The 25,654-nt window shown below is 49.4% G+C and overlaps 1 protein-coding gene across 1 annotated transcript; it reads right to left on the minus strand.

The window, feature by feature from the left end:
- Nucleotides 1-17,724: 17,724 nt before the first annotated feature.
- LOC130868604 (homeobox protein Rhox5-like) lies at nucleotides 17,725-20,424 on the minus strand. The gene is made up of 4 exons (XM_057760761.1): nucleotides 20,343-20,424; nucleotides 19,710-20,166; nucleotides 19,072-19,117; nucleotides 17,725-17,820 (listed from the first exon to the last, which is right to left on the minus strand). The coding sequence occupies exons 1-4, from the start codon at nucleotides 20,422-20,424 to the stop codon at nucleotides 17,725-17,727; spliced, it is 681 nt and encodes a 226-aa protein (XP_057616744.1).
- Between the last annotated feature and the right edge of the window lie 5,230 nt (nucleotides 20,425-25,654).

Below are 25,654 nucleotides of genomic sequence, written 5' to 3' on the forward strand. Positions count from 1 at the left end.
GAGTTTAAAGCAGGGGCAGGGTCTGTCAGGGAAGAGGACCCTGTTACAGGCAGGGATTGAGAACATGATGGCCTGTGCGTGTGTTGATGTGTTAAAGAAGTACCTCAGCCAGTTCTCCCAGGTTTGAAACCTAAAGGTTCTTCTTTGGGTCTCTCTCTCTGTCTCTCTCTGTGTGTGTGTCTCTCTCTGTGTCTCTCTGTCTCTCTCTCTCTCTCTGTGTCTCTCTCTCTGTCTCTCTGTCTCTGTCCCGCTTTCTCTCAAGCTTGTGGGTACCTCCTGAAGCTTGGGAAAGCTTTCATTTTCATGTCTACTCTTCGCATGAGTTTAAACAGACGTGGAGCCCTTCATGGAGCCCTTCAGTCCACTCACAAGCTGACCGGTCTGGGCTACAGCATCAGTTCCAGGACAGTTAAGGATGCACAGAGAAACCTTGTCTCAAAAAAAAAAATAAAAATAAAAAACTGTGAAAACAAGCTGGTTATAGTGGTGCACCTGTGAAATCACAGTCCTCGGGAAGTGGAGGCAGGTAGATCAGAAATACAAAGTCATACCCCGGCTTGCCTCCATGGGACTCTTTATACTGGGGTTTCAGGCCTAGGCTCTATTTTTCTTTTTTCTTTTAGCTGTGTGTGTATGTGTGTGTGAGTGGGTATAAACTGTTAGGTCTCAAACAAGGGAGGAAAGGATGAGGTGACAATTTAACACAAGAAAGTGGCAAATGGCTGCCAGCTTCTTCCTGTATCCCCCAGGCCCTCCCTGTCACAGGGCCCTTCTGACTGGTGTCCCTTTCCCTACCCTAAACTTCCCCAGCTCAGGTCCTGGGCTGCCTTTCCCCAGCTGGCCTTCCCTTCAACCCAGCATTTTGCTTACCTACTCTTTCTCTATTCTCTTGTCCATCTCCTGGCCCAGGGTCCCCCTCTTGTTCAGCAGCTCTGAGGGGCCAGTGATGATGGTGTGCCAAAGACCAGAGCTCGTGATCCATGCGGCTGATGAGTCGAAAAAAGTCTACTGTGTGACACAGTAAGGCTCCCACTGTCTCCAGGAAGAATGCAGAGGCAGGAGAGACGAAGGAACAGGAGGGGCCGTTTTGTTTGCTTTTGGTTTTTTGTTTGCTTCTTTGCTTGTTTTCTTTTGGACTGGTTTGATTTTTCAAAATTTTGTTTTGGGGGTACTGCATGGGTGAAGGAGGATGTGCAGAGACTGGAAAGGGAGAGGAATTGGGATACATGAAGTGAAATTGCCATCGATTAATTGAAGAAATTGTGTTAAATTTGAAAAAATAGTAAAAAAACCAAAACCAACAAACTATACACCTTCGAATGGATTTCAGTCCGTTTCTTTTGTTTGAGTCAGGATTAGTTTGCTTTCTTCTTCTATGTTAAACTACACGTAGAAAAGCAAACTAGGGAAGGTCGGTTTTATTTCATCTTAGAGCCTGCAGTCTATCATTGAGGAAGACAGGCAGGAACTGAGGCAGAAGTTGTGAAGAGATGTTGCTTACTGCCCTGCTCCTCTTGACTGGTTGAGCTGCTTTCTAATACAGGCTAGAATGGCCTGCCCTGGGGTGGTCATTCATTAATCAAAAAAAAACACCCCTCAGAATAGCTTACAGGATAGAAACATTTTTCAATGGACATTCCCTATTTACAGATGTGTCTAGCTTGTTGTGTCTACCTGACCAAAACGCTCACCAACACAACTGACACCTTGTCATCTGGGAAAACAAGGAAAGAAAAACCAAAACAATTAACAAACAAACAAAGAACATTCTTTGTGAGTCTTTGGTTGGTATGAAATGCCAGAAATGACAGGAAGCAGCTCTGTCTGGATAAACACTGCCTCTCCCTAGGGACTGTTCCATGTCCCTCTTGCTCATCTCTGGTGCAATGTGGTCAGGGTAAGGATCATGATAGAGAACATAAAGGAATGTATGGATCAATGTAAACATGCTACACCACTTAACAAGGACGTATGATATAAAAGGCCTACTGATGCTCACTCAGCGATGTCACCCTACAGAAGGAGACCTTGTCATTTGCTTTAAATGGCATTCCCTGGACAATCATGGATAGCCGGCACACATACCATACTTATGCAGAAGACACATGGAGCGAATGAACGACTAGGTATTTATTTCAAGTACAAGTTCTTAGAGAGGAAAGACGGAGTGACGTCAGTGGGAGACCAAATGCGACCACAAGTGTCTCCAGGTGAAGGGTGGCACACTATGGCTTGGGCACTGTCTTCAGAGGGGTGGAGTGGGGCCCAGGAGGAGCACTGCTAAGCTCTGACAGATTCTACCCTCTCCAGAACTGCTCTCTCCTCCTCTTGAACCATCTCTACAATGAGAGGGAAGAGGGATTTGTTCAGTAGAGTAATCAGGATATAATAAGAAAACACACCATGGGGCGTTAGCTGTCCTTATATTTTATACTGCGCAGAAGAACCTGCTGTCTCACTGCCTTAATTCTGTGAGGGGCTGAGGGGCTGGCACAGGGTCCAGTGCTTGACTAGAATGTGGGAGACCTTTGTTTCCAACCCAGTACTGCAGAATAGTCCCTGGACAAGTGTCCAGATGGGGCATGTCTTTCCCCGTCTCTACAGTAATCCACTCTGGAGGATGTTAGCAGCATTTTCAGGCAGATGCACCACTGTGCTTCAGACAGTCAGAATGCTGGGTGCCCTAATCTGTGTGGCTTCACCAGGCAGGCTCTTCAACAGCAGCAGGAGGACAGGGCATATGGATTCTATGCTTCCCCATCCCCATCAGTCTCTGTTTAACCAATTTACATCAGCATTATGAAGAGTGCAGGGTTCACCCTGTGAACTATCCTCACACCCTGGTTATCCCTGTAAGCATAGAATCTATGCTTAGTTTTCAGTGTTTCAAATAGTGTGGGATCGTGGTGCCCCTAGCTACACGGATTTCAATCCTATGTGTAATAACCCCAGGAAGACTCCACAGAGAACCCTAAGTAAAGGACACCAGCACTGAAGGACTTGAGTGTATGTTTACCTATTTATCAATGTATTGTTAATACGGAATGAAAGAAGACATAACAGAGTAGGACCATGACTTTCACCTAGGTACAGTGGAGGACAAAGTCTATGTTAGATACGTGGGAAAGCATATCCAGAGGCAGGGACATCTGGAAGAGTTCAGAGTGTGTGTGTCCAGACTGAGCTGTGGCATTGGAGAGAGGGGGAGGGGAGACAGGGGAAAGGGAGCCAGTAAGAGAGACCCAAGTGGGGGTGGCAGGCCAGAGCCCAGTAACTGACTTGGGTAAGATGCTTAGTGAGAAGAACGTCTATCCAGGGCATCCCAAGTGGAATGGGACACCTGTCAGAGACCAAAATGTCCAAGACACAGAGGAAAGGTGTCCCTTGCCCTTGGGATTGGAGCCCAGTGGACATAAGAGGAACTTCCTGGTGTAGAATGGTGGATTTGTAGTAGCAGTAAACAAAGCAGGCAGCTTGGAGTAACACTTACGCAGTAAAAAGAGGAGGGGAGAGAGCAGGAGAAAAGGGAGATGTCCCCGTGGGTGAAGCAGGCCAGAGCAGTAGCCAATTGAAGGAGCCATAGAGACGTGGATAGAGTATAGAGTGTGCACATGGAGGGCATAGCCGGCCAGACACCAGAGAGATGAGAGCAGCAGTTAGAAAGCAGGCAGAGTGGAGCAGCAGCTGAAGGATGAGACCTTAGGTTGTCGAATCTAATGTTGTGGGTGGCACAAGACAGCGGAACCAAATGATCCGCACATACTGAGGAGAGTCAGAGCAGATGCTTGGCTAAGAATGGCTGAGTTCCCAAGCAGGAAGCTCATTTATGCCTTTCCGGGGTGTCAGCAGCAGATAAATAAATAAATAAATAAATAAATAAATAAATAAATAAATAAAATAAAAACGAAAGGAACATGACTGGTCCCAGGTTTCACTGCCAGATGAATGGAAAAGAAGAAATAAAATGGGAAGGAGAAAGACTGGTCCTAGGCATGACGAAGAAGGGTTATTACAGATATATGGAGAGCAAGGCAGAGGCAGGGACCTGTGTGGGAGTCCAGAGGGGGCATGACCAGACTGAGATGTCCCATGTGAAGATAGTGGTGAGGGATTGTAGAGCAAAGAGAGGGAAACAGGTGCAGCATCCAGGAGGCCCAAATAGAGTAGACAAACAAACAGGTAACCAAAAAGAATCTATTATATTGCGAAGGAAAGCTGGGGATGGGCAAGCTAGATTGAGCTGGCGAGATTTAGGAAGGGAAGGAGGGAGGGAGAGAGGGAGGGAGGGAGGGAAAGAGTGATGGATGGTGGGAAGAAGAGAGGGAAGGAGGGAGGAAGAGAGGGAAGGAGCAGGGAGGGCGGCAGGGAGGGAGGGAGAAGAGAAGGAGGGAGGGAGGGAGGGAGGGAGGGAGGGAGGGAGGGAGGGAGGGAGGGAGGGAGGATGTGCCAGCCAGGATCGCCTGTTGCAGGTAGAGACTTCGGGTGCAGGGAGAACCTGGTGGCCAGGTCTGCTTTGATATACTAAATAGACACTTTAGACACCTGTCCCTGGTTTGAAACCTGAAAGATACAGCTACTGACACATAGAACATTTAATAATTTGTAGTTACAGCACACATACAGGACACTTGTGTGTGTGATACATACATGTGTAAGAGAGAAAGTAGCTTTGTTCTAATCAGTGTCCCATTAGGAAGTTGGGTTTGGATTGGAATGTGCTGGTTCTGCATAGTGAGGCTTCTGCTTTAATATTCTCCCCACCAAGACCACAGAGCCTGAAAATTACTTCAATGTGGCTGAAGCACTGGCCCAAGGATAGAGACATTGCTGCTCTTGAGAGCCTGAATTCAGTTTGCAGCTCACGTGTCTTCTGGCTCACGATTATCTGATGGAGCGCGGATGTACGCACACACAGACACACAGACACACACAGACACACAGTTTAAAAGGACCCTTTCAAAGTCATTTTGAGACACAGTGAGCTCAGAACAACACTCCACCTTTGGTGACAGGACAAACATGTCCCAGCCCCAAGGGAAGTCTCGAATGGCTGTGCTGGGTCCAAAGGCTTTTAGATGACTACTCACATGCAATTTGCCTTCTGTCACGCTCATCCGTCTTGCCAACTGTTTCCTGAGAACAAAAATAGCAGGTCAGTATTTGGACACACAGATGAAACAACAGACTCTACATTTATTAAAACACTTGTCTCAGTTCCCGCCCTCTAGGACAGCAGTTTCTACAGGTGACTTTAGTTCAGCAGAGAGGGCTATCAATAGTCATAAACCTAGGCCCAGACCTAGTCAGCAATTGAAAACCAACAATATAGACAGAGAACACCTCAGAGAGAGGCTCCGACCACTGGGTGTGTGGAGCATAAAACCGCCTCAAAAATGTCACCATACAAAGCAAGAGTTACAAAACCAAATGCTGACAGGAAAATCCTGTGTGAGGGCCTTTGCCGTGGTGGAAGGGTAACACAAAAGAAGATGGTTTCTTGGAAATTGCCTGAGGACTCCTAATGTTCTGTTGACAAATAAAGCTATTCAACGCGTACCTCATCAGGACAGGGCCTGTTATATTCGCTTCATATAGTGTGTGTGTGCGTGTGAGAGAGAAGGGGGGAGGGAGTGAGGGAGGGACAGAGAGAGAGAACATGTTTCTGTATTTTAGGTCACAGTGTACATGGGGAAACAGAGCATGGCTACCTGGACTTGGTTCTCTCTGGGTCTCAGGTCAGAACCATTTCCTTGGCCCAGAGAACAAAATGTTAAAATCATGTCAGGCACAAAACGCATGTCCCAAAAGTGTTCATTGCTGGCCACACAGTCCTGGATTCCCAGCAAGAGAAAGACTTAAACAAGAGCCATCCTGAAAGTTAGAGTCCATTCTGGGATACAGAGTGAGACCCTGCAATAGAAAACGAGAAGATAAGAAAAGAAAAAGAAAAGGCCAGGCCTAAACCACCAACAAAATGTGTCTCTTGGGTACTGGCTGTACATAACTGAGAACGGCCTTGAATATGAGACCTAGCGTCCTTCTCAAATGCTGGGGCTACACAGACACGCCTGGTTTAGTAAACACAGTCAATTTTCTTGTTGCTGAGATAGTTTTCTCTGCAGCACGAGACTACATTGGTTTTCTCAGTGCTGAGATTACAAGCAGAAGTCACCATGATCAACACTGAAGCTTCTCTCTTTCTCCCTTTCTTCCTCCTTTTCCATACAGGGTAAATGCTCTGACTGTCCTGGAACCCACTCTGTAGCCCAGGCTGGCCTGGAGCTCCCTGAAATCTGCCTGCCTCTGCCTCCCAGTCGCTGGGACTAAAGGCATGTGTTGCCCCGAGTTGCACTGAAGCTTATCTTAAAGGAAAATTTTCTTTGGGGAGGGCACAGAAATTTTCAGAAAACGCCGAAAACAACAATTAAGGGAACTGTGTCGATGTGTTTACCGTGAGTCCGCACTAAGCCAAAACATATGCGATGTCCAAATGTGTCCCCATTTCCAACAAAGGCAGTGTTGCCTGTGTGGTTCCAGCCACATCTCACGCTTCCCAGGCAGTCCCGACCTGACCTCCTTAGATCAACAGGCACTGGCCAAACATTTCTACTCGGTCTCCTAAATACTACCCGAGAAGAGCCCATCACACAACCCCAGGACAGCGAGGCAGGGCTCCTGCAGGCCTCAAGGGGTGCATTGATTTCCGTTCCAGAGGACAAAAAGGAGGCAGACAAAATGGCTCAGCAGATAAACCTGCTTGCCAGACAGCATGAGGAGCCTTTTTGAGCCCCGGACCCACATCCTTGAAGGACGGAACCAAGTCGTTCAAGCTGTCTGTCCTTTGACCTCCAAACGTGAGACACAGCTCCCCCCACCCCGACACCAAGACAACGACTAAACCTTCAAAATGTAATGTAAGCTTTATAATGAATGAAAACAAGGACAGGGGCCAGCGAGCCAGAGGCCCCTTTGTACCAGCTTGTTTCCCTCTCAAAGGACTTGAGGCCCTGTGACCTGCTTACCCTTCATCAGCATTTAGATAAGGATTTCTCCGGAAAACACGCTCCAACTCCTGCAGCTGCAGCCTTGTGAACCTGTCATGGAGGCGGCGGTGGGGAACCAGCACTGGCACAGGGTGGATGTCAACATCTGGAACCGGTTCAGGCTGTACATCGGGCGTCACAACTGGCATGGTTTGGACACTGGGCACTCTACCTGGTATAGACTGGACACTGGGCACTGTAATGGGTACGGGCTGTGCGCAGGCCACCCCCACAGGCATAGGCTGCGCCTCAGGCACTGCCATATATGGTATGTTAGGTATCTGAACTGGTATATGCTGGACCTGGGGCACAGTACCTGGCATAGGAAGGACATGGGGCCCAGTAACAGGCATAGGTTGTGCATGTGGCATAGTGATTGGTATGGGCTGTACATGGAGCAGCGTCACAGACATAGGTAGTACCTGGGGCACAGGGATTGGCATAGGCTGTATATGAGGCACAGGAACAGGCATAGGCTGAACCTGAGGCACACTGACAGGATTAGGCTGCACCTGTTGCTCAGTAATGGGCATAAGCCATGTGTGCGACTCAACGATTGGCACAGGCTGTATTTGGGGCATGGTAACAGGCATAGGCTGTACCTGGGGCCCAGTGATTGGCATATGCTCTACGTGGGGTAGAGAAATGGGCACAGGCTGTACGTGGGGCACAGTGACAGGCATAGGTTGTACCTGGGGCACAGTGAACGACACAGGTTCTACATGGCATACAGAAATGGTCACAGACTGCACACCAGGTACATATACTGACGTAGACTGTACTAGGGGCAGCATGTGCAACATATGGTTCACATGGGGCACTAACGATGGCACAGGCTGTACAGCCTCGGGGTCCCGTATGCTCTCGGGGACTGGCTTCTGAGGTGAATGCTCCCTCTCCTGGCTAATGTGGCTGGTACCCTCTTGGTTCCTGTCATCTGTGAGTCCTGAAGCTACAGCAACAGAGGGACTTTCTCCACTCTGCCCCGTCCTTCTTAGTTCTTCTACTCCTCCCAGTTCTGCGGTTGGGGCTCGCGACCCAGGCTGGCCGCTTCCACTCTCTTCCTCATTTCTTCCCTCTCCAGTCGGCAAGACCATGGGTGCTTCAGCACCTGAAAGTGGGGAAAGAGAAAGATGAGGCGGCAGGGCCCAGGGTGGTCCAAAGGAGCCATGGCGTCAAGACATTCCATGCCCATGTGCGCGCGTGCACGCGGCAGCAGGCAGCGCATGCCCAGACGCCTCCGAGGGTCAACGTTCCCTCACGGGCATGGCCGACCCACCACTGCTAGCACATACTGACCCTTCCACTTTTTCTCATCAGGTCCCTCTTGAGGCAGGTAGTTGATGTCCCCACGCTTCATGACACGAATGCTGTCGAAGTCGCCAAAACTTTGCCTTCCTTTTCGCCTCTTCAGGTTCTGGACGGTTGCCCCGTACACTTCCGGTGGGAGAGCATCTCACCCAGGAAGCATTCTTTTCCTTATGGTCCTAAGGCTGGACCACTTGGGTTGTCTTATCCAATCAGAGGCTTTCCTTTCTAGATTGCTGGGATGATCGACGGTTGCTATGTTTTGAGACCCCGAAGTGCATAACCAAGAGCAGTTTGACCCTTCAGTGAACAGGATGAGTTTACAGGGAAGGCATGACCCTTGGAAAAGTAGAGTGTAGAAGGGGCCTTCCAGTTCGCTACTCCATGAGTTCTTTTGCCCTGGTGAACTATCTTCCTAGGGCAAGAATGACGGTCCGCTTCGTGAAGGCATTTGCGGGCAGGAAGAAAAGATCCACCAGCGTCTCTGGAGTTCTTGTGGAAATCTAAGGACAATCTGTCTTAGTCTAGTGCCCAACACCGGGTCCCTGATACCTGGCCGAGAACAGATATTAAGTAATGTGTTTATCTGGAAGGCTCTTCAGGCCCTGGGGCTGCTAGATAGGGGCTCATCTTCCCTGTTAGGCTTCAAGAGTGCTGTTACAAGCTGTGAGAATTTATACCTGTGCTGAGGTTCCTAAAAAGTTCTTTAAGTTCTTTATCCGGGACTCTCCTCCTCCTCCTCCTCGTCCTCGTCCTCCTCCTCTTCTTCTTCTTCCTCTTCTTCTTCTTTTCTCTATGCCTCTTCTTCTTTCTCTCTCTCTCTCTCTTTCTCTCTCTCTCTCTCTCTCTCTCTCTCTCTCTCTCTCTCTCTCTCTCTCTCTCTCTCTCCTCTCAGAATAGCCCAAGTGTCAAGAGCAGGGCCTGGTCCCTATCCCAGAACTTACAACAAAACAGGACCTTCACTGGAATGTGACCAGTCTGACCCCATGGCAGCCACCTTTTCCCAGCATGTCCTTGTCAGTCTGAGACTAGAAATGCATTAAAGAACTATCATATGGAAAGGTGATTCCTTTTCATGGTGTGGGAATATCTGGGGGCCCCTGGTGTCGAAGGAGGAGATTTCCTTTATCAAAAGTCTTACCTCGCTTCTGGTTACTGCCTCACTTGTGAATCTGCACAAGTCTATTTCCAGCCCTTTGTCTTTCCAGTATAACTTGAAACTACCCTTGACCAGGTCTACCAGGAGCTGAGGATTTCTTTGTAATTCTGGCCAACTGTGTAAAGACGACCATGTTGGGGATGAGGATGTATCTCCAATAGCAGAGAGTTCCTCTTGCCCACTCTAAGCCCTGGGTTAGATCCCTAGAACTGCCTACATCTGAGTGGATATCCCTTTCTGTGACGCCTATTGTCTGACCACAAATGTGTTAGATTCAAGACCAGAACTTCCTTCATCCTTCCTGAGATGAGTTTAAGGCCAACCTTTCTCAAAACACAGACCCTCTAGTAAACAAAATAAAAACCAGATTCATTTCAATTAACCAGTTCCAATGTCTCAATTTTCTCGAAAATCAGTGAGGAATGGACCTAATTCAAATGACAAATTTCAGAGATATTTGTTTAAAAATTACACGCAAATATATTTTGTTGGCGCATGGTTAGGAGAAAAGAAAAGGAAGCCTCCCTCCAGCCCGGAATGGCTGGAGTCTCTGGTTTCTTTTGAAGCAACAGAAACTTTGTCCACAGGATGTATTAGTACCACGTGTGCCCCACAGATGTTGGGGTGGGGTGACCAGAACCCCAACAGTGAAGAAGAGCGCTCCCTTCCCTGCTCCCGTGAATCTAGCGATTTTCCTTCGGAAGAATCAGGTTGGAACTGAACTCGAGTGTGGGCAGCAGGCAGTGCTGTCTGAAAAAGCACTGGCCACCTACTGTGGACAATGAGGACCCTTGAACATGGTTCTGCTCCTAAGTGGTCGCAATGGGGGCGAAGGGAGCATCAGTGAGATGCAGGGACCCGTGTCCATTCTGTGCAAACCCAGTGAGGCCAGGGAAATGACGGTGACTGCAGGGGACACTGCAGGGGACACAGGCATGCCACCTCACAAAAGACGGCCGTGCCAATCTGTGTGAATTGTACATAGAGAGAACACTCTGCATCTACAGTGTACAAAGCAGAAAGAAGAAACAGGGACAATTTGTCTTTATTCTTATTGTCATACCAGTGTCTCAGATATAGGGAGACATGACTTTCTTCCATGTCTAAGCAAGGGGAGACACCAAACAGCCCATCTCCATGTGCCTCCTGGGCAAGGATGGCACTCTAGGGCTCCTCCACATCCATCATGCAGATGTGGTCCTGGATCCCACGTGGTGCACTCCTGAGCATTGCTTTCTTCTCCCGGGCCCTCTGTTTGGCTCGCCTGTTGTTAAACCAAGCCTGAAAGCAGAGGACAGGAAGCATGTCAGCGTGCTGAGTACTTGGATGCAAAGAGACACTTCATTGGGACACACGATATGTCACTGCCATTCTAAACCACACAGCACAAGGAGCTGCTTTCAAAACCTCAGCCATGCAGGGCAGAAGCAGGGAGGGTGTGTTTGGTGTTGGAGGACAAGGCAGGGTCTCTGGAACCGAACCTTCTTCACAGGAAACTGAAAAGAGCGACAGGAACCACGACTTTATGAAAGTAACAGCATGCCTGCTCCTTCGGATCACACAGGGAGAGGAGCCGCCCTGTGTCACGTTCTGGAACAGACTCGGCACAAGACAGGTTCACACTTAACGTGACCCCAAGGGGGACTTTTATTGGTACCTTCTTCCAATGCTGGCTCAACTCTAATAATTTCCATAGCTCTGCTTTTGAACGCTTCATTCCTTAGACAAGTTTTCAAGGGTGTTATCCCTCGCCCCCTTCCCCTGCTGTTGGGACAGTTTTGACAACGTGTTCAGGTGAAGGCCTCAAGTGAATTGAAAACAACCCCCCAAATCAAAACTGCGTTCTCCTATCTCATGCAGACTGACAGAGGAAGAGGACCAACCACTCGGACTACTGTGCTCTATTTCCCCACCAATCTCACCACAACCTGCATCTGGCGATCCCAGTGTAGCTGCTGTGGGCAAAGTCCAGATAACCAGTAGCTGTTCCTTTACCCAAGTGTGTACGACTAACTTTCAGAAAGCTACCTAACACAACCGAACCATTTGATAGCCCTGTTTGATCCTGCATCGTCTTGAATATCACAACAGCATCCTCAGCCCCGGCATGATTCCACAGAATGTCCATGAAAAGGACAATCATGTTGAAGGAATAACACGAATAACAGGGCGAATAGCTATGGCCTCACACGTATGTATTCTACGTGTACGCGATCACAGAGTCCATACTGTTTAAAGATCTTGGCTGTGCACACAGAATATCAGCTGTATAAGGGTTTATCATACAGGCTATGAGCTGCATGTGGGCTTTGCACACAGAGTATGAGCAGCTTAAGTTTGCCTTGGTTTTCTTTTTCCACAAGGTATCACTTTTTTTCCAAGAACGGGCAAGAAACACGTAGGGGCGTGTACTTCCTCCAACTTCCAGTGATGAAGGCAGTGATGGCCATCAAAAGAATGACAGAAAACTCACACCTACTGAAAAAGACCCACGATGGCTGGTCCAGGACTGAAGCATGCTCCAGGTGGACGGCCCCGCCCCATGCTTTCTCGAATTTACTGACCTGCACTTTGGCTTCAGGCGCATCCATGTTTCTGGCAAGCACCGCTCTGTGTAGAGAAAGCCACAGAGATCAGTAGTCAAGGTATTGAGAAAAGTCACAGGCTGGAAACAGTGTGTCCTTGTGCTAGACTTTATTGCCCTGCTCAACTCAAGGACTCCTCGCACGCAATGCCAGACACACTTTTGAAAGGGTTCACTCATCAGAGCATTTAAAATATTGTGCTGTACACTGGTGGTCAAGACAACATTAATCAGCTGACACAAATCATTTTAATGCTGTATTTTCAATGAACACAAAAGGCAGAATTCTATTATGATGCTATGCAAATTTTAAAGAGAGTAATATGTAGGAATTATGGGAAAGCACGCATGACGACAGGATCCTTATTATTCTTGCTCAGTCTTTTGTAAGTTTTCTTTAGTTCCAAATGTAAACACCAGGCAGGAGTGGTTGAGGGGGAAGAACACGGACTAAATGAGAGAGCATCAAAGATATACTCTTCCAGGTATCATGGGGCACAATCAAGATTGTGTAGCCAGAACTAATGGTGGAGACCAGCTAATGGGGAAACTGAGGCAGAAGGGTCACAATAAAAGGCCAGGTTAGGCTCTGCTTAAATTCGAGGTCTCCTTCAGGACATTAGCGAGAACCTATCTCAATCAGTAAGAGGAGGCTGGTAGCCAGGGCAACTGCCCTCAGATTTGTACTCCTGGTACTTGAAGATCAGAGAGAGGATGACCTCAAGATCCAGGTTAGCTTTGTTTGTATTCTGGATTTTCTTTTAGCCAGGACTCCAAAGACAGTCCATTAACCCAAATGCCCACTTAAAATCAGCCACGAGATGGTGGCTGGGAACATAGATTTAATGGACTTCCTGTGGATCAGACAAGTGGCTTCAGCCCTCACCACCGACAAATGAGTAGAAAGTGAGAAAGACAACCAAGGTGTATGAAAACGTTTGAAAAATATGACCACATTCTGTTACCCACTGAGGTAACTAAAAAGAATCAAGAGGCAAATGACCAGTGCTGATAAGGAAAGAGAGAAAAGGGAAGCTTCTAGAGTGTGGGTGGGAATATCACTTCATGCCCTAGGTAATGAAAGAACTGCTTAGAAACAGACCCAGTCCAGTAAATCCATTTCAGAGTTTACCTAGCAGTCCAGTAAATCCATTTCAGAGTTTACCTAGCAGTCCAGTAATCCATTTCAGAGTTTACCTAGCAGTCCAGTAAATCCATTTCAGAGTTTACACAGCAAAACCAGAGCCAGGATGGGAAAGAGGTTTTTGTCACCCCAGGGAACAACAACCCCACCACCCCAATAGCCAGGGGGCAAAAAAAACCCTGAACTCCTAAGAGAGGGGTTCTAAAGCAATGGTGGGGTGTGTTGATTCAATGGGGTGATACTCAGCCCCGAAGCGGTCTGACCACCAGCAGAAACTACATCTGAAAAGCCGGAGAACTGTGACAAATGGGGCAGAAAAAGGACATTGAGCTCAATCCCAGGAGCCTTTAGAGTCCTCCTGTTGAACAAGGAAGAAGATGTCCAGGTCTGCCGGGGAAGAAAGGGGAGATTTTGATACAGTTTGTCACGAGGAACGGACTTCTAGAGCCCTGTGAGAGAAGGCATAAAAACACTTGGCTCTGCAGACTCTACAGCATCAGAACAGTTTCATTCCAACACGGTTTTCATCTATCCACGTCACTCCCGGGTTGAAAATGGAGAGAAAGTATCAGGAGCAGTAAGCGCACACCTGTTTCCGGTCACCACCACAAACAACTTCCCCACTCCGGTCATGGGGGAGAAGCTACGTGTGGTTTGGAAAGTAATGGGGACAACAGGGACAAGAAGGGGTAAAGGCCAGGTCAACATAAACATTAGTTCCTGGAGGTCAGGGTGCCTCCTGGAGCCAGCACCTACCTTGTGAGTCCATCCGGGTACTGGGTTTCTTGGAAAACAGTCTCCATTTCCCGCACCTGCCAGTGTGTGAAGTGGAACTGATTGCGGGGCCGGCTGGGCCGGCGCCTTCGAACCTCAGGCAGCTCGAGGGCTGGCTCCTCTGGGTCCACCTCCATGGGCTCCTGGCTGTCGAGGTCATCTTCGGGATCCAGGTTATCGTAAGAGCTCACGTGCCCCCCCTGGGCCTGGTTGCCCTCTTGGGTCTCACCGTGGTCCAGGCTCAGAGCTCCTTTACAGAAGCTGCCCCCCACTTCAGCTGCTGCCCCCTGTCCAGGGCGGCGGCTGCTGTCCTCTCCATAGTCCTCCATGTGAGAGTAGAAGTGGTCACTGTAATCGTGGAGGTGCGCCATGGCTGCTGCTCTACAGAAGCCTAGACACCTGCCCCTTGCTGGAGCCTTTGGCAGCAGCTGTGCCCTGGGGGCTTTCAGCAGGTTGGGGCTACAAAGGCTCAGGTGCTCCTCCTGCAAGACCACTATTGGCTTTCTAGCTGAATCCTACCCCAGTGGGTGTGCCTGTGTGGTGAGAATGGGCTAGGGCGTGGCCCCAAGGAAGGGGTAGGGGGAGAAAGGGTGTATGCAGAAGCTGAATTTTACCCCTAGGTGATCTGCTTTGATCTGGTCGCCATCCCTGGCCACTGCTCAGGGACCCCACAGAAGACGGGGCAACGGGGCTACTGGAGATTGCAGGCTGATTTTAACATGGATAGTGGGGAAGAGGGAAAAACTCACAATGAGCCCCTGAGAGTGGGGGCTCTGGCATTAGTGAGTCCAAATACCCAAGCGAAGTCACTAGAAACACAGCCTGGTGCCTTCAGGAGGGAGTGCTATGTGAATCTTGGATGGCGGAGTGAAGGGTTGTTTACAGAATTTGCTCAGTGCACAGCACAAAGGCTTTTCTTCTAAAATATCAATGAGAGCTCTTTCCCTTAGACACAGATCCCAGCCATTCACGTGTAGTCAGTGGGTGGAAGACTGGGAACCCTTGTGAACACGTGATTACCCAGGCGCCCCACAATCTCTGCCGTATTTGGTAAAGGCGCGCCCTCACAGAGCCACTTGACCTGGTCCCTTGCACAGCACCGCGAGCTACAGAAGAATGGCGCCTCATCTAGTTGATAGGCAGGCCAGTCAGAACCTGAGGCAGGCATGTCGTCACCTAGAGCATGTCTCAACAGGCTCTGGCCCTGCTGCTGGATACACGTGTGTGGCAATTTCCTCCAAGATAAGAATTCCATGTGGGAGGAAACCTCCTGGAGACACTAGACACTCCAGATGGAGGTGAAACAGTTCATAACCCAGGAGAGATGGTTAAGACACAAGGAGTAAAAGGTTAGGCAGCTTCAGCCGGGCTCAGCAGGGGGTGGTTCAGGTTTCCTCATGTCTCCCCGGGAAGCATGTCAAGAGAACATCTCAGTGGCACACTGAGGACTATAGGACGAGAATCCAAAGTCGGCTGAGGCAGAAGCCGCCATCTGTACGTTCAGTTCAGGGAGCATGACTCCCTGCTGAAATGCCACTGGGTGTGGCAGTCAGGCACTGCAGCAGGTCAGCAGAAGATGCCCGGTACCTGCGACATTGGTGGCAAGTGCCCGAAGGAAACTCAAGAAAATAATCTTTTGCTGGAACATCCATTGTGGGGCCTCAGTGGATCCCCTCGTCTCTCTATCGCTGTCTCTTTCTGTCTTCCTCTGTCTGTCTCTATGTGTCTCTCTAAGTCTGTCTGTCTGTCTCTCTCTGTCTCTGTGTCTCTGTCTCTGACTCTCTCTCTCTGTGTGTGCTTTTCCAGGTGTGGCCCCCACCATGAGTTCTTGCTGATTATCCCAAGGTAAAAATGATTTCAAAATACCATCCAGAGGTCAGTTAAGGAGAAGAGGCCCTGGTGGTAGTGGCAGCTGCCACAGTGGGGTGACAGGGTGTGGGAGGGGTCAGGAAGGAGGAGAACTCCTCCCTGGTGTAGGAACTCTTCTTCCTATGGAGAAACAGTTGAAGTTGGAAGGAGCTGGGAGCTCAGGCTCCCCGGAGACAGTATGAAGCCCCTGGAAACCCCTGCTTCCAGTCCTCCCTTCAAAGGCTGGCAATGCTTTCAGTTCATTCCAATCCCCCAGGCGCTATAGGATAAGCATTGAGCAAAATGAGCCCTGCACAGCCTGGGGGCAGGGACTGTGCTCTGGCTTCATTCCTCCTTCTGGAGTCCCTGCCCCCTCTTCCTGACCAAAGACAAACAGGGAATCCAAGGCTGCGGTGCCTGCCCGCTTGGTACAGAACCGTGGCCATCATGTCCCCTGGTCAGCTCAGACCGGAGTCCATTTGCAGTAGGTGATGGTCAGTAGCTGCTCACTCAGTTGGTCAAGGTGCGGCAGCCCGAAAGACATTGGGGAGCAGGCAGGTCTAAATGTGACATCTCTATTCTACCCCTTTGTCACAGGCATAGGGACGTGAGGAAGACTGCTAGAATAGTCTTAGAGCCAGGACCAGTGTCTACCCATGCCGAAATCGTATTTCCTAGATGTGAAATGGGGAGACCTCAGGTTTAGGGCGGTGGGCCCGTCCCTAGTGTAACTGATAACTGCGACTGCAGGAAGGGCTCTCAGATCATCACACCGGGAGGCATCTTAGAGACCCAAAAGCAACATGGCAGAAATCTGCATCAGAAGAGGCCCCTGGAGCACTCAAAAGGACAGAGAGAAAACAAACCAGGGTGTGCATTGGCAGGAGACCAGGCATTGGGGCCCCGCCATGCAGCACGTTTGGATTATTAGCCTAGGCCATACCTCTGCATGTCCCTAAGAGGAACTTGGTTTATCTGGACCTGCGGGTTCATATAGGGAAAGAAGCCTTGTTCTTTCCTCGTGTGCTAGGGGTTTAACATTATTTACTAATATCATAGGGCTGCTAGGAAGGAAAGACCCCAAATCTTGAGGACTGAGGGTTCTCCGAAGCAGGTGACCAAATGCAGCAGAAGACACTAAGGTCAAGTCTCTGAGCAGGCCACGCTGGGAGCCTACTCTCCCTGAGCCGGAATGCAAGGAAGGAGACAGAAGGCCCCTCTGCCTGGGCGGATTGCTTCGCCTCTCTTTCAAGCAGCAGGACTCTGGGCAGTGTGCCTCCTATTGCCCTGAAGGCCCACAGAGGGGGAGCGAAAGCACACAGGGTGTTCCCATTCCCCCTGCCACCAACCTGGGAGACGGCTCTGAGAAGTTTCCAACAGAGCCCAAGGTGGGACTTACTGGAGTGTGGGTGGTAACAACCGTGTCTGGAAACACACTGTCCTGCTTTGCGGACTTGCCCTTTCTGCCCTTATAAAGAACTTGTCCCACAGAGATAGAGCGAGTTGACAAGTCCATGAAGGGGGGCAGAGAACCACGTGGGGTCAGCAGGAAGCCGCCTGGCACCTGGAAGTCCTCCTCCCTTTGCAAGGCAGAGTGATTGCAGCTTGCCCACGTCACCCCCCGATTTAAATTCCATTTCCGGAATTTAAACTACTATCGTTCAGATACTTATACCCACAGTTTGGTAACCTGGGAAAGCAATGGAGCCAACGTACTGAGAATACACCTCTTTATTGCTGAAATCAATGCAGGGAAGGAAAGGGTGTCATGGCCATCATGGGTGGCTGACACATTGGGGGCAGGGTAGGCTGCAGGACATCTTCCTCCAGGACAGGGATGGCACTCAGTGCTGCTCCCGCATCTTCAGGCATCGTTGTTCTCGGGAGCAGGGGGTGTGTTGCACAGCACCAGCAGTCTAGTGTTCCTCCGGTGAACGGCTCTCCTGTTCCTAAACCAATCCTGCAACCAGAAGAGGGGCTTGTTTCAGTACACTGAACTGTATCACGGCTGAAGAACACATGCTGTAACTTCGTATACTGGCTCAACTTGGCTAACACTTTAGGACATATATGGAACCCATCCCGGGCCTGGTGTATGCTAGGTGTATCTCTAGCACCGAGCCAGTCCCTTAACAAAGCACCAAATAGTGGGCTGCCTAGAAACTCCACGTTATCATGTATCCGCAAGAAGGGCTGAAGAGGTCCCTCAAGTGCAGACTGACTGTTCAGAATGCTGGAAGCAACACGTTTCATTCTCACTGAAACACTAAGAACACCCCCTGAGTAGCCCCTGGGGACATGTAAGCCACACCCAGTCCTTCAGCTAAGGACCAGACCTGGAATATTGCCTCTTCTCCCCATCAAATGGTATTTTTTGGTTGCGGGCCTACCCTGTAAAGACCTACCTCTCTCTCCAGCCCACATCAATTGGTATTTTTAATGCATTCTTTCAGGAAAGGATACATAATCTAGCTCACGGCTGATACCTGCTAGTCCCTGCGGTATCAAAAATTATTAAGAAGATTTCTCTTGGTCCCCTGAGGATACATAAAGGCCTGAGGCAGTAGTCTGTCAAAGTTTCCACCATGCTAGCATTTGTTAGTATCCAGAATGCAGATTTTATGAGACAAAGGGTACTTCTTCCGGCTCTGCTTCCGTCTTAGCCTCCCAGCTCAGTGACTACAGGCCTTTTCCCTCGTGGGCATGTGGTCTGGAAAAGCCAGGGGTGCCTGGAATGCTGATCAGAGTGCACACACATCACCAGCAAAGGGAGGCAAAGGTGCTAAGAGCGGTTTGAGGTCCCTGGGCCCAATACTGGTTCAGAACTAAGCTAGGCATCTGCCATTACAGACTAGAGCGAGGAGAAGTCTGAGAAAAGTTTTCCTGAGACACGCAGCGTGACAGAGCTGAAGGTGGACAAGAACGTGCTTCCTTCCCTTAGGTGAGGCATGCGGGCTGCAGTCTCTAGAGCACCATGGAGAACACAGTCTGTCCACCACGTGGCAGACAAAGCACCTTGGTGTCTCCAGCTCGGCATGTCCTACCTGAGAAAAAGGACGTCTGGTGTCTTCCTGAACCTAGCCTGCCTGTGTACTGCTCTGGCATCCTTGGGATGCCATTTCAGGGTCCCACTCTGCCCCTACGCCTGTCTTCTAGGCAGAAGCATCACAAGATATGAAGTCCTTCCAAAATTGTTCTTTAGGATACTGACCTGCACATCGGCTTCTGACACACCCAGCCATCTTGCAAGATCCTTCCTGAAGTGAAAAGATTCCAACATTTAGGCTTTGTGTTAGAAATGAAGGATAGATGGACTTGTGCCATGTGCTTTTGAAGCACTTAGGTCCACACTTGTGTGCGTGCCCATGTGTACACACACACACACACATCCACACTATTCCTCAACAACTTTCCTTCAGGGACCAAAATTAAGGGTAATCCCCCAAACACAGGTACCTAGTCAATGTATTTAGAATAGCAAACTTAAGGCAGAGCCTCCACGATGAAAAAGTCTTCTTTGCAAAATTTTAATCTGAGGTGGGATCCGCCCACACATCTTCCCGGCCACACCTCCGGCTTCTTTCTCATATTTAAAGACTCATTTAGAACAAGCATTGTTTAAATTTCCCACTCACGTGTCCCTTAAACGGGTAAAAAACACATTCATTCCCAGCCGGAATAGGGCCCATCCCCCTACTCCAGAAACTAGTTTCTCCGGGTGGATGGGAGGATCGGGGACAGGGTGGTTCTATTTCTTGAGGAAAGCAAGGAGCCAGGGAGCTCCAAAGGAAAGCCTGGGCTCCGACACACTGCCTAAAACCCAGCCGCCTAGCAGGACAAAGTGCTTACCTCATCCGCAAGCTGGGGTGGCGATTCTCTTGGAAAAGCTGCTCCAGATCCTGCAGCTGAGACAGGGTGAATCTGGTGCGGCGCTTGACAGGCAGCCTTTCCCCAGTCTGGGGACTATTGGTGCCCTCAGGCATCGCCGCCTCTGGCTGAGGCTGCTGTTGATCCACGCTGCCGCCATGGCCACCTTCCTCGTGGGCCTCGTTGTCCACGGGGCCAGAACTACCAGCGGCAGCATGGCCTCCTCCCATTTCTTCTTCTTTGATTTCTCCCTCCTCTACCTCTTCTGTGGCTTCCTGAGCGAGACTGCACTGAGCAGGCTCTTCTTGAGCAAGCTTGCCTTCAGCAAGTTCGCCCGGAGCAGGTTTGCCCTCATCAAGCTCCCCCTCAGTGGGCTTGCTCTGCTCAAGCCCTTTCTTGCCTCCTTCCTCTCCAGCCTTCAAGACCATTGCATTCCCACCTGAAAGAGAGAAAATCACAAAGATAAACGTCTGAGCATCGTGGCCCAGGGATCATTGGAAGGTCTAAAGAGGGGCCACAGGCAGAGCTGAGTTACCGAAACCCATGGCCACTGGCTTTTCCACTAGATTTCTTTCTTGGCCCCGGCCAGAATCCCGTCAGAACCAGTTTACTGACCATGCTGTTGTTCCTGGTCCCCATCAGCTCCCAGATCCCGCATCGCGCTGAAAGTGTTGGAGCAGTCTTTGCGAGTCTCCATTCCGGGAATCTTCCGATCAGACACACCACAGTCCTGCAGATTCAAAAGCTGCCTCTCGCAGGTCTGGCGCCAGACGAAATGAACTGCTCTGGCGCTTGACCCGGAAGGGCTGTCTTCTGAGGGCTCAACCAAATTACAATGTGTCCAATCACACAACCTGTCCTGCCCAGGCTTTGGGCTTGTCCTCTGAGGTGCCTAAGCAGAAGCAGTTTAGGGTCGCAAAGAGCAGAAGTACATAAAAGGAAAAGCAGCGAGTCTCTGGGGCGGGGATGCAGAACCTGTGGCTCCAAGTTGCCTCTGGACTTTAAATTCCAACACAGGATGCAAGTCACACAAAGACCTTCTCAAGCTCAGCATGTCCTTGAGCCTGGCTAGATCATTTTATGAACTTATACAAATGTCATTCAACCAAAACGACAAAGACGCATCCCTTAATGAAGAGGCACAAATTAGACTCCATCATTTATGCGCCAAATAGTGGATTGTCCAGGTGTACACACTCACTTTGGTCGCTACTTCCGTCTCTGTGATGGCAAACATGTGGGAAGGCCAGGGCAAGATCCTCATGAGTCTGTGTTCTCAAAGGGCTGAGTTCCAGCAGTGTTCCAAGCTCGTTCTGATGGAGACCTTTCTCTCTATACCCAGCTGGGCTTGTCCCAAGGACCTAGGGTGGCCCAAAGACATCTCTGGGCATCACAAATTGGCCTTAGTCGGTGACTCCAAACTCATCTCACTGCCATGAAGTTTACAGATGGGAGAAGTAAGCAATTCTGATGCAGTCTCTACAAAGAAGCATTGCAGGAGAGGGGGAAATTGGGGAAAAGTTAGAGAAAATCCCCAGATAGGTGACATTCCCCAAATTTACAAAGGCCACCAAGCTCTGTCATTTAGTGGGTTTTGTTTTTAAAGCATCACGGTGGCAGCGATAGGTGACATTCCCCAAATTTACAAAGGCCACCGAGCTCTGTCATTTAGGGGGGTTGTTTTTAAAGCATCACAGTGCCAGCGTCTGGACAGTGCCTGAGGTAATTGTTAGGAGGCGGCTTAGTTCTCGGGATAGCACAGGCTGAGAGCCTGGATGCCCAATATCCGCATGGTCCGGCCCACACCAAGGAGATGATCGTGCCTTCTTCATCTGGCTCAGCCCCCCTCCCACCACACGCCCCTTGTTCATCCGTGACTAAGTGTTTGCCAGGTGTTGATCCTGGTCTGGTAGCCACCAGCCACTGGGCGGCCTTGCGCCCCCTGACATTTCCTACGTCCCACTTGCTTTTAATTGTTCTTATCTCTCTTTCTGCTCACAGCTCCCTAGAAGCAACTGCAATTAAACTGCCTGTTCTGCTTTTCTTCCTGTTCTCCTTGTCTCCAGCTTCTTTGTGAAAGGCTTTCCCGAAACCTCCTGAAAGCGGGAGGCTTTCTTAGAGGCTGTCTACCCACTCCCTCAGTTAGCTGCTGCAGAAGCTAGGCTATTTTAGGGGACAATAGTACTACATGTGCTTGCTTGCTTTTCTTTTTTTTGACCCAAATTTGAAGTTATATTTATTAAATACTGGCCAGGATGATAGACATTGGTCAGGCCCACACCTGAGATTCCCAGAGCATGGCACAAATTTCCATTAGTCAGAGGGTTGCAATGGCAAAACCCACAAGACTCTGGGTTTCCACCTTTGTCCAATCAGGGGCAAGCATACTGTCCATTGTTCTTTCCTGCATATGAACCTCCCACCCACGTGCGATCAAGACTTCCTGTGCAGTTAGGGCAACCAAACTTCCTCCCAGAAGTGAAAAGGCAAGGCTCTTTATCTCGCAGGAGCCCCCAGCATTCCAACATGTACTTTCTTGAAGGAACTGGTGCCTGGCTGGCCAGCAGACTCTCTGGCTACGAGCCCTGTCCTTATCAGTGTGAGATAGTGTCGCTGTGGGACTGGGCTTCAGAGGCTCTGTTTCTCAATCTTAGTGCTCCTGGTTTGGCTGTTTCAACCTCACCCTCCATTTTAGCCCTACCTTCCCTGCACCATATGCAAGCAACTTGCAAATGTGAACCTGGGTGCTTTTTCCTCCGTATGGTCAGAGACCTACCTCCTGCATCGATCCCAGCCTTGGATTCTGAGATTAATTTCCCAAGATGCTGCCCCCAGGGTTTGGGAGAAGCAGATAAGCAATCGTTCATTCAGGGCGCCCCTGAGTCTGTTCATTTCATCCTCTTTCTACAGAGTTCACAGGACCCCGAGGGGAATTCTTTTATTTCTGGTAGCTTCTTCCCAGGGTTCAGCAAAAGAGTGAGGCGGAGGGATTTCACTCTCTGATCGGGGAGTCGGCACCCTAAAAGATGGGTGCTTGCTGTGTAACCCACAGGAGCTGTGGAGTGCACTGTGGGAGTATGCACCACAAGTGAACAGCAAGGCCCACTGTGCTCCAAACTGTCACCTATGTGAATTTGGGAACCAGCACTCTTCTCTGCCTTTACCCTTGATCCTCTAAGTCCTGTTGTCCCCATATTGAACCCGGGGAAGTGACTAAATTCTGTTGACTCCTTAAGATGCCTGCTACTTGCCTGCTGATAACTAGCTACCCAATCCTTCACATCCCTGCACTGACAGGAAACCTTTACCCACGCGCATATTTTTCAGTTGAATGTCAGAGCTTTGTGAGTGCAATTTACTACTCTGTGTGATTATTCTTTAAAGTTATCTTCTATGACTGATGCCCCAGGATTGAAGTGCGTTAGTGAAATCTTATGGCTTTTTCTTGTTTGTTTACATTCTTGATGCTTTAGGGCAGTGGTTCTCAACCCTTCTAATGCTGTGCCCCTTTAATACAATCCTCATGTTGTGGTGACTCTCTCCCAACCATTTTCCTTGCTACTTCAGAATTGTAATTATGCTACTGTTATGACTCATAATGTAACATCTGAGTTTTCCAATGGTTTTATTTAAGGTTGATAAACCCCAAAAGGTAAAAGGGGTGGCTACTCACAGGTTGAAAACCACTGTTAAGGTTAAGAAATGTGATTTTCGAGTTTCTACAGTATTTTCCCTGCTGACTCTGCTCCATCTACTTGCTAGATGGGGAACATACCTGCACACAGTTCTTCCTGGGGGGGTGGCTTTGTCTGAATCTGCATGTCCGCACACAGGTGTGCTCCCAGACCTTCACATGCAGAACCATCTACAGCCAAAACCATGCAGCACCCCTGGCCCATCCCCTAGACAGAAGAGAATCTGCAGGATGCAGGAGTAGTTCCAGAAATTAGGAAAGCACAAGAGGAAGGTGCTCCAGAAGGTTTCACACAGCTAGTCACAGCCATGAAGGGAAAGACAAAAGAATTGTAAATATGTTTTATTGACAAGTAGAAGTTTAAAGACAAAAAAGCAAAACTTGAATTCCTGTCTAGGCAAAACCCAAGACAATGTTGTTTACCTTCAGAGCATTAAGATAATTCAAATTAGCAATTTCAGAAATGTCGAGATCCAGCTGCCCTCACTCCCCCTGACTGACAGCAGAACTTCCTTGTGGTCTGTAATTGACAAGGATGTTTGTGTTCTTTCTGGCCAGTGGGTCTTCACAGAAGGAGTAGAGGTATAAAAGGTTGCTGGGCAAAAAAAAAGGTTGCTGTTCTTCCACCTGAAAAAAAGCCTCCGTGTCTCAATCCCTGCACCACCACCACCACCACCACCACCCCCACCCCCCACCCCCGCCAGTCTTGGTTATCCAGGCTGCGCTGGCTGCAGCAAAAGACCAGTAAAGGTGGTTCCTTATGCCAAGATTTTGGTGTGTAGGGAGTTGACCACATAAACTCCCCTGAGGCTCTGTGAGAGAGGCCCGTTCGTCCCAGATGCAATCTTTGACTAGCATATCAAGCTCTAAGATAGTCCACTGGTAAGGTGGGACAAAGTTTCAACTTCTTCCATGACATCCATCGAGAGTGAAGAATACTTACTAGTAGAACTTGGTAATAATGACTTCGTGTGTATTGATTTGGGAGTGATACTCACTGCAGAATTATGTCTAAATAGAAATGTGGGCAGGGCTTTGATATCCGTTATTAGGGGATTTACCCCATAGGTAAAGGTCTGACCTGGCGACAGATGATTTTACAAACCAAAAACGTCATGCTCTCACAAGTGCAGTCAAGATGATCTTTCCAAAATGCCAACCTGACTCTCCTGCTTCCCTACTCAGACACTGCCCATGGCTGCCCACTGCCCTTCTGACTTTGCCAGAGCCCAACACTGCCCTTCCCTGACTTCCTTTTCTATTTGAAGTTGTCACCAAACAGTGTTCCTTGGTCCTGGCATATCCTACTTTTTAACTCAACTCTGTCCTGTGCACACTTCCTGCCTTTCCCACCTATGTGACTCTATACTGCCACTGGTACCTCCTATTACCGAGGTGGGATCCCTAGGGGCTTCTGGGAATTGGTCTGTGTAGTGTTGGATGTGTTCCTGTGCGCCAAGGACTTCTGCTGGGAGCAAGAAGCATTTAGGCAGAGAGCCTGCTCCTAGATAAGAGGGAATACAGCCCACCAATGTACCTGGGCCAACTCTAATGTACCTGGGCCTCTCCACAGGGCTGAGAGGGTGCACATTTTGCTTGCTACCAGAAAACAGCAGTGTGCCAATATTTTGCTGAGTGAATGCCTGAAGGAAGGGTTGCTGGTAGGATAAGGCATAGGTACCCACAGAAACCCTCGCATTCCCTTCTCAGAAAGCTTCAAGGAGCTCCGTGCACTAAGGGATCTGGTCTCTCAACCCGCAGCTTGCACTACTGGTGGGACCTTCTGGTGTCCTGAGCCCTGTGGGCTGCTTGACTCCCTTCCTAGCCCCATTTGACTCTCCTGAAACAGCAGTGGCTTCCACAAGTCCCTGCCATGATGGCCACCCCCCAACAACAGTCAACTGGATCATGATGTTTTGCCATCTCGTTTCCCTAAGATGGCCGAGTCTTACCTCGATTTCTTGTTTTCCCCTCCCTCCAGGGATAAAGTGGATAGTCAGTGAAGAAGAGGAGCAAGACGGACTCTTATTTACCAACCAGAGCACTTTAAACAGAAGAGTGGACACTTGGATAGGAAGCTAGAAAGAGGAAGCTAAGGTCTGAGCAGGCTTCTAGGTACCTAGCCAAGGGTCACAGCAGGAAGCTCTCAAGAGTGTCTCAGTATGCCAACTGGGCACAGTCTCTGGCAGATCAAGTCTGCAGAGAGCAGGTCACTGAGTAGCTAAAGTGGTAG

Source organism: Chionomys nivalis, chromosome X (assembly GCF_950005125.1).
Source record: "Chionomys nivalis chromosome X, mChiNiv1.1, whole genome shotgun sequence".
NCBI lineage: Eukaryota > Metazoa > Chordata > Mammalia > Rodentia > Cricetidae > Chionomys > Chionomys nivalis.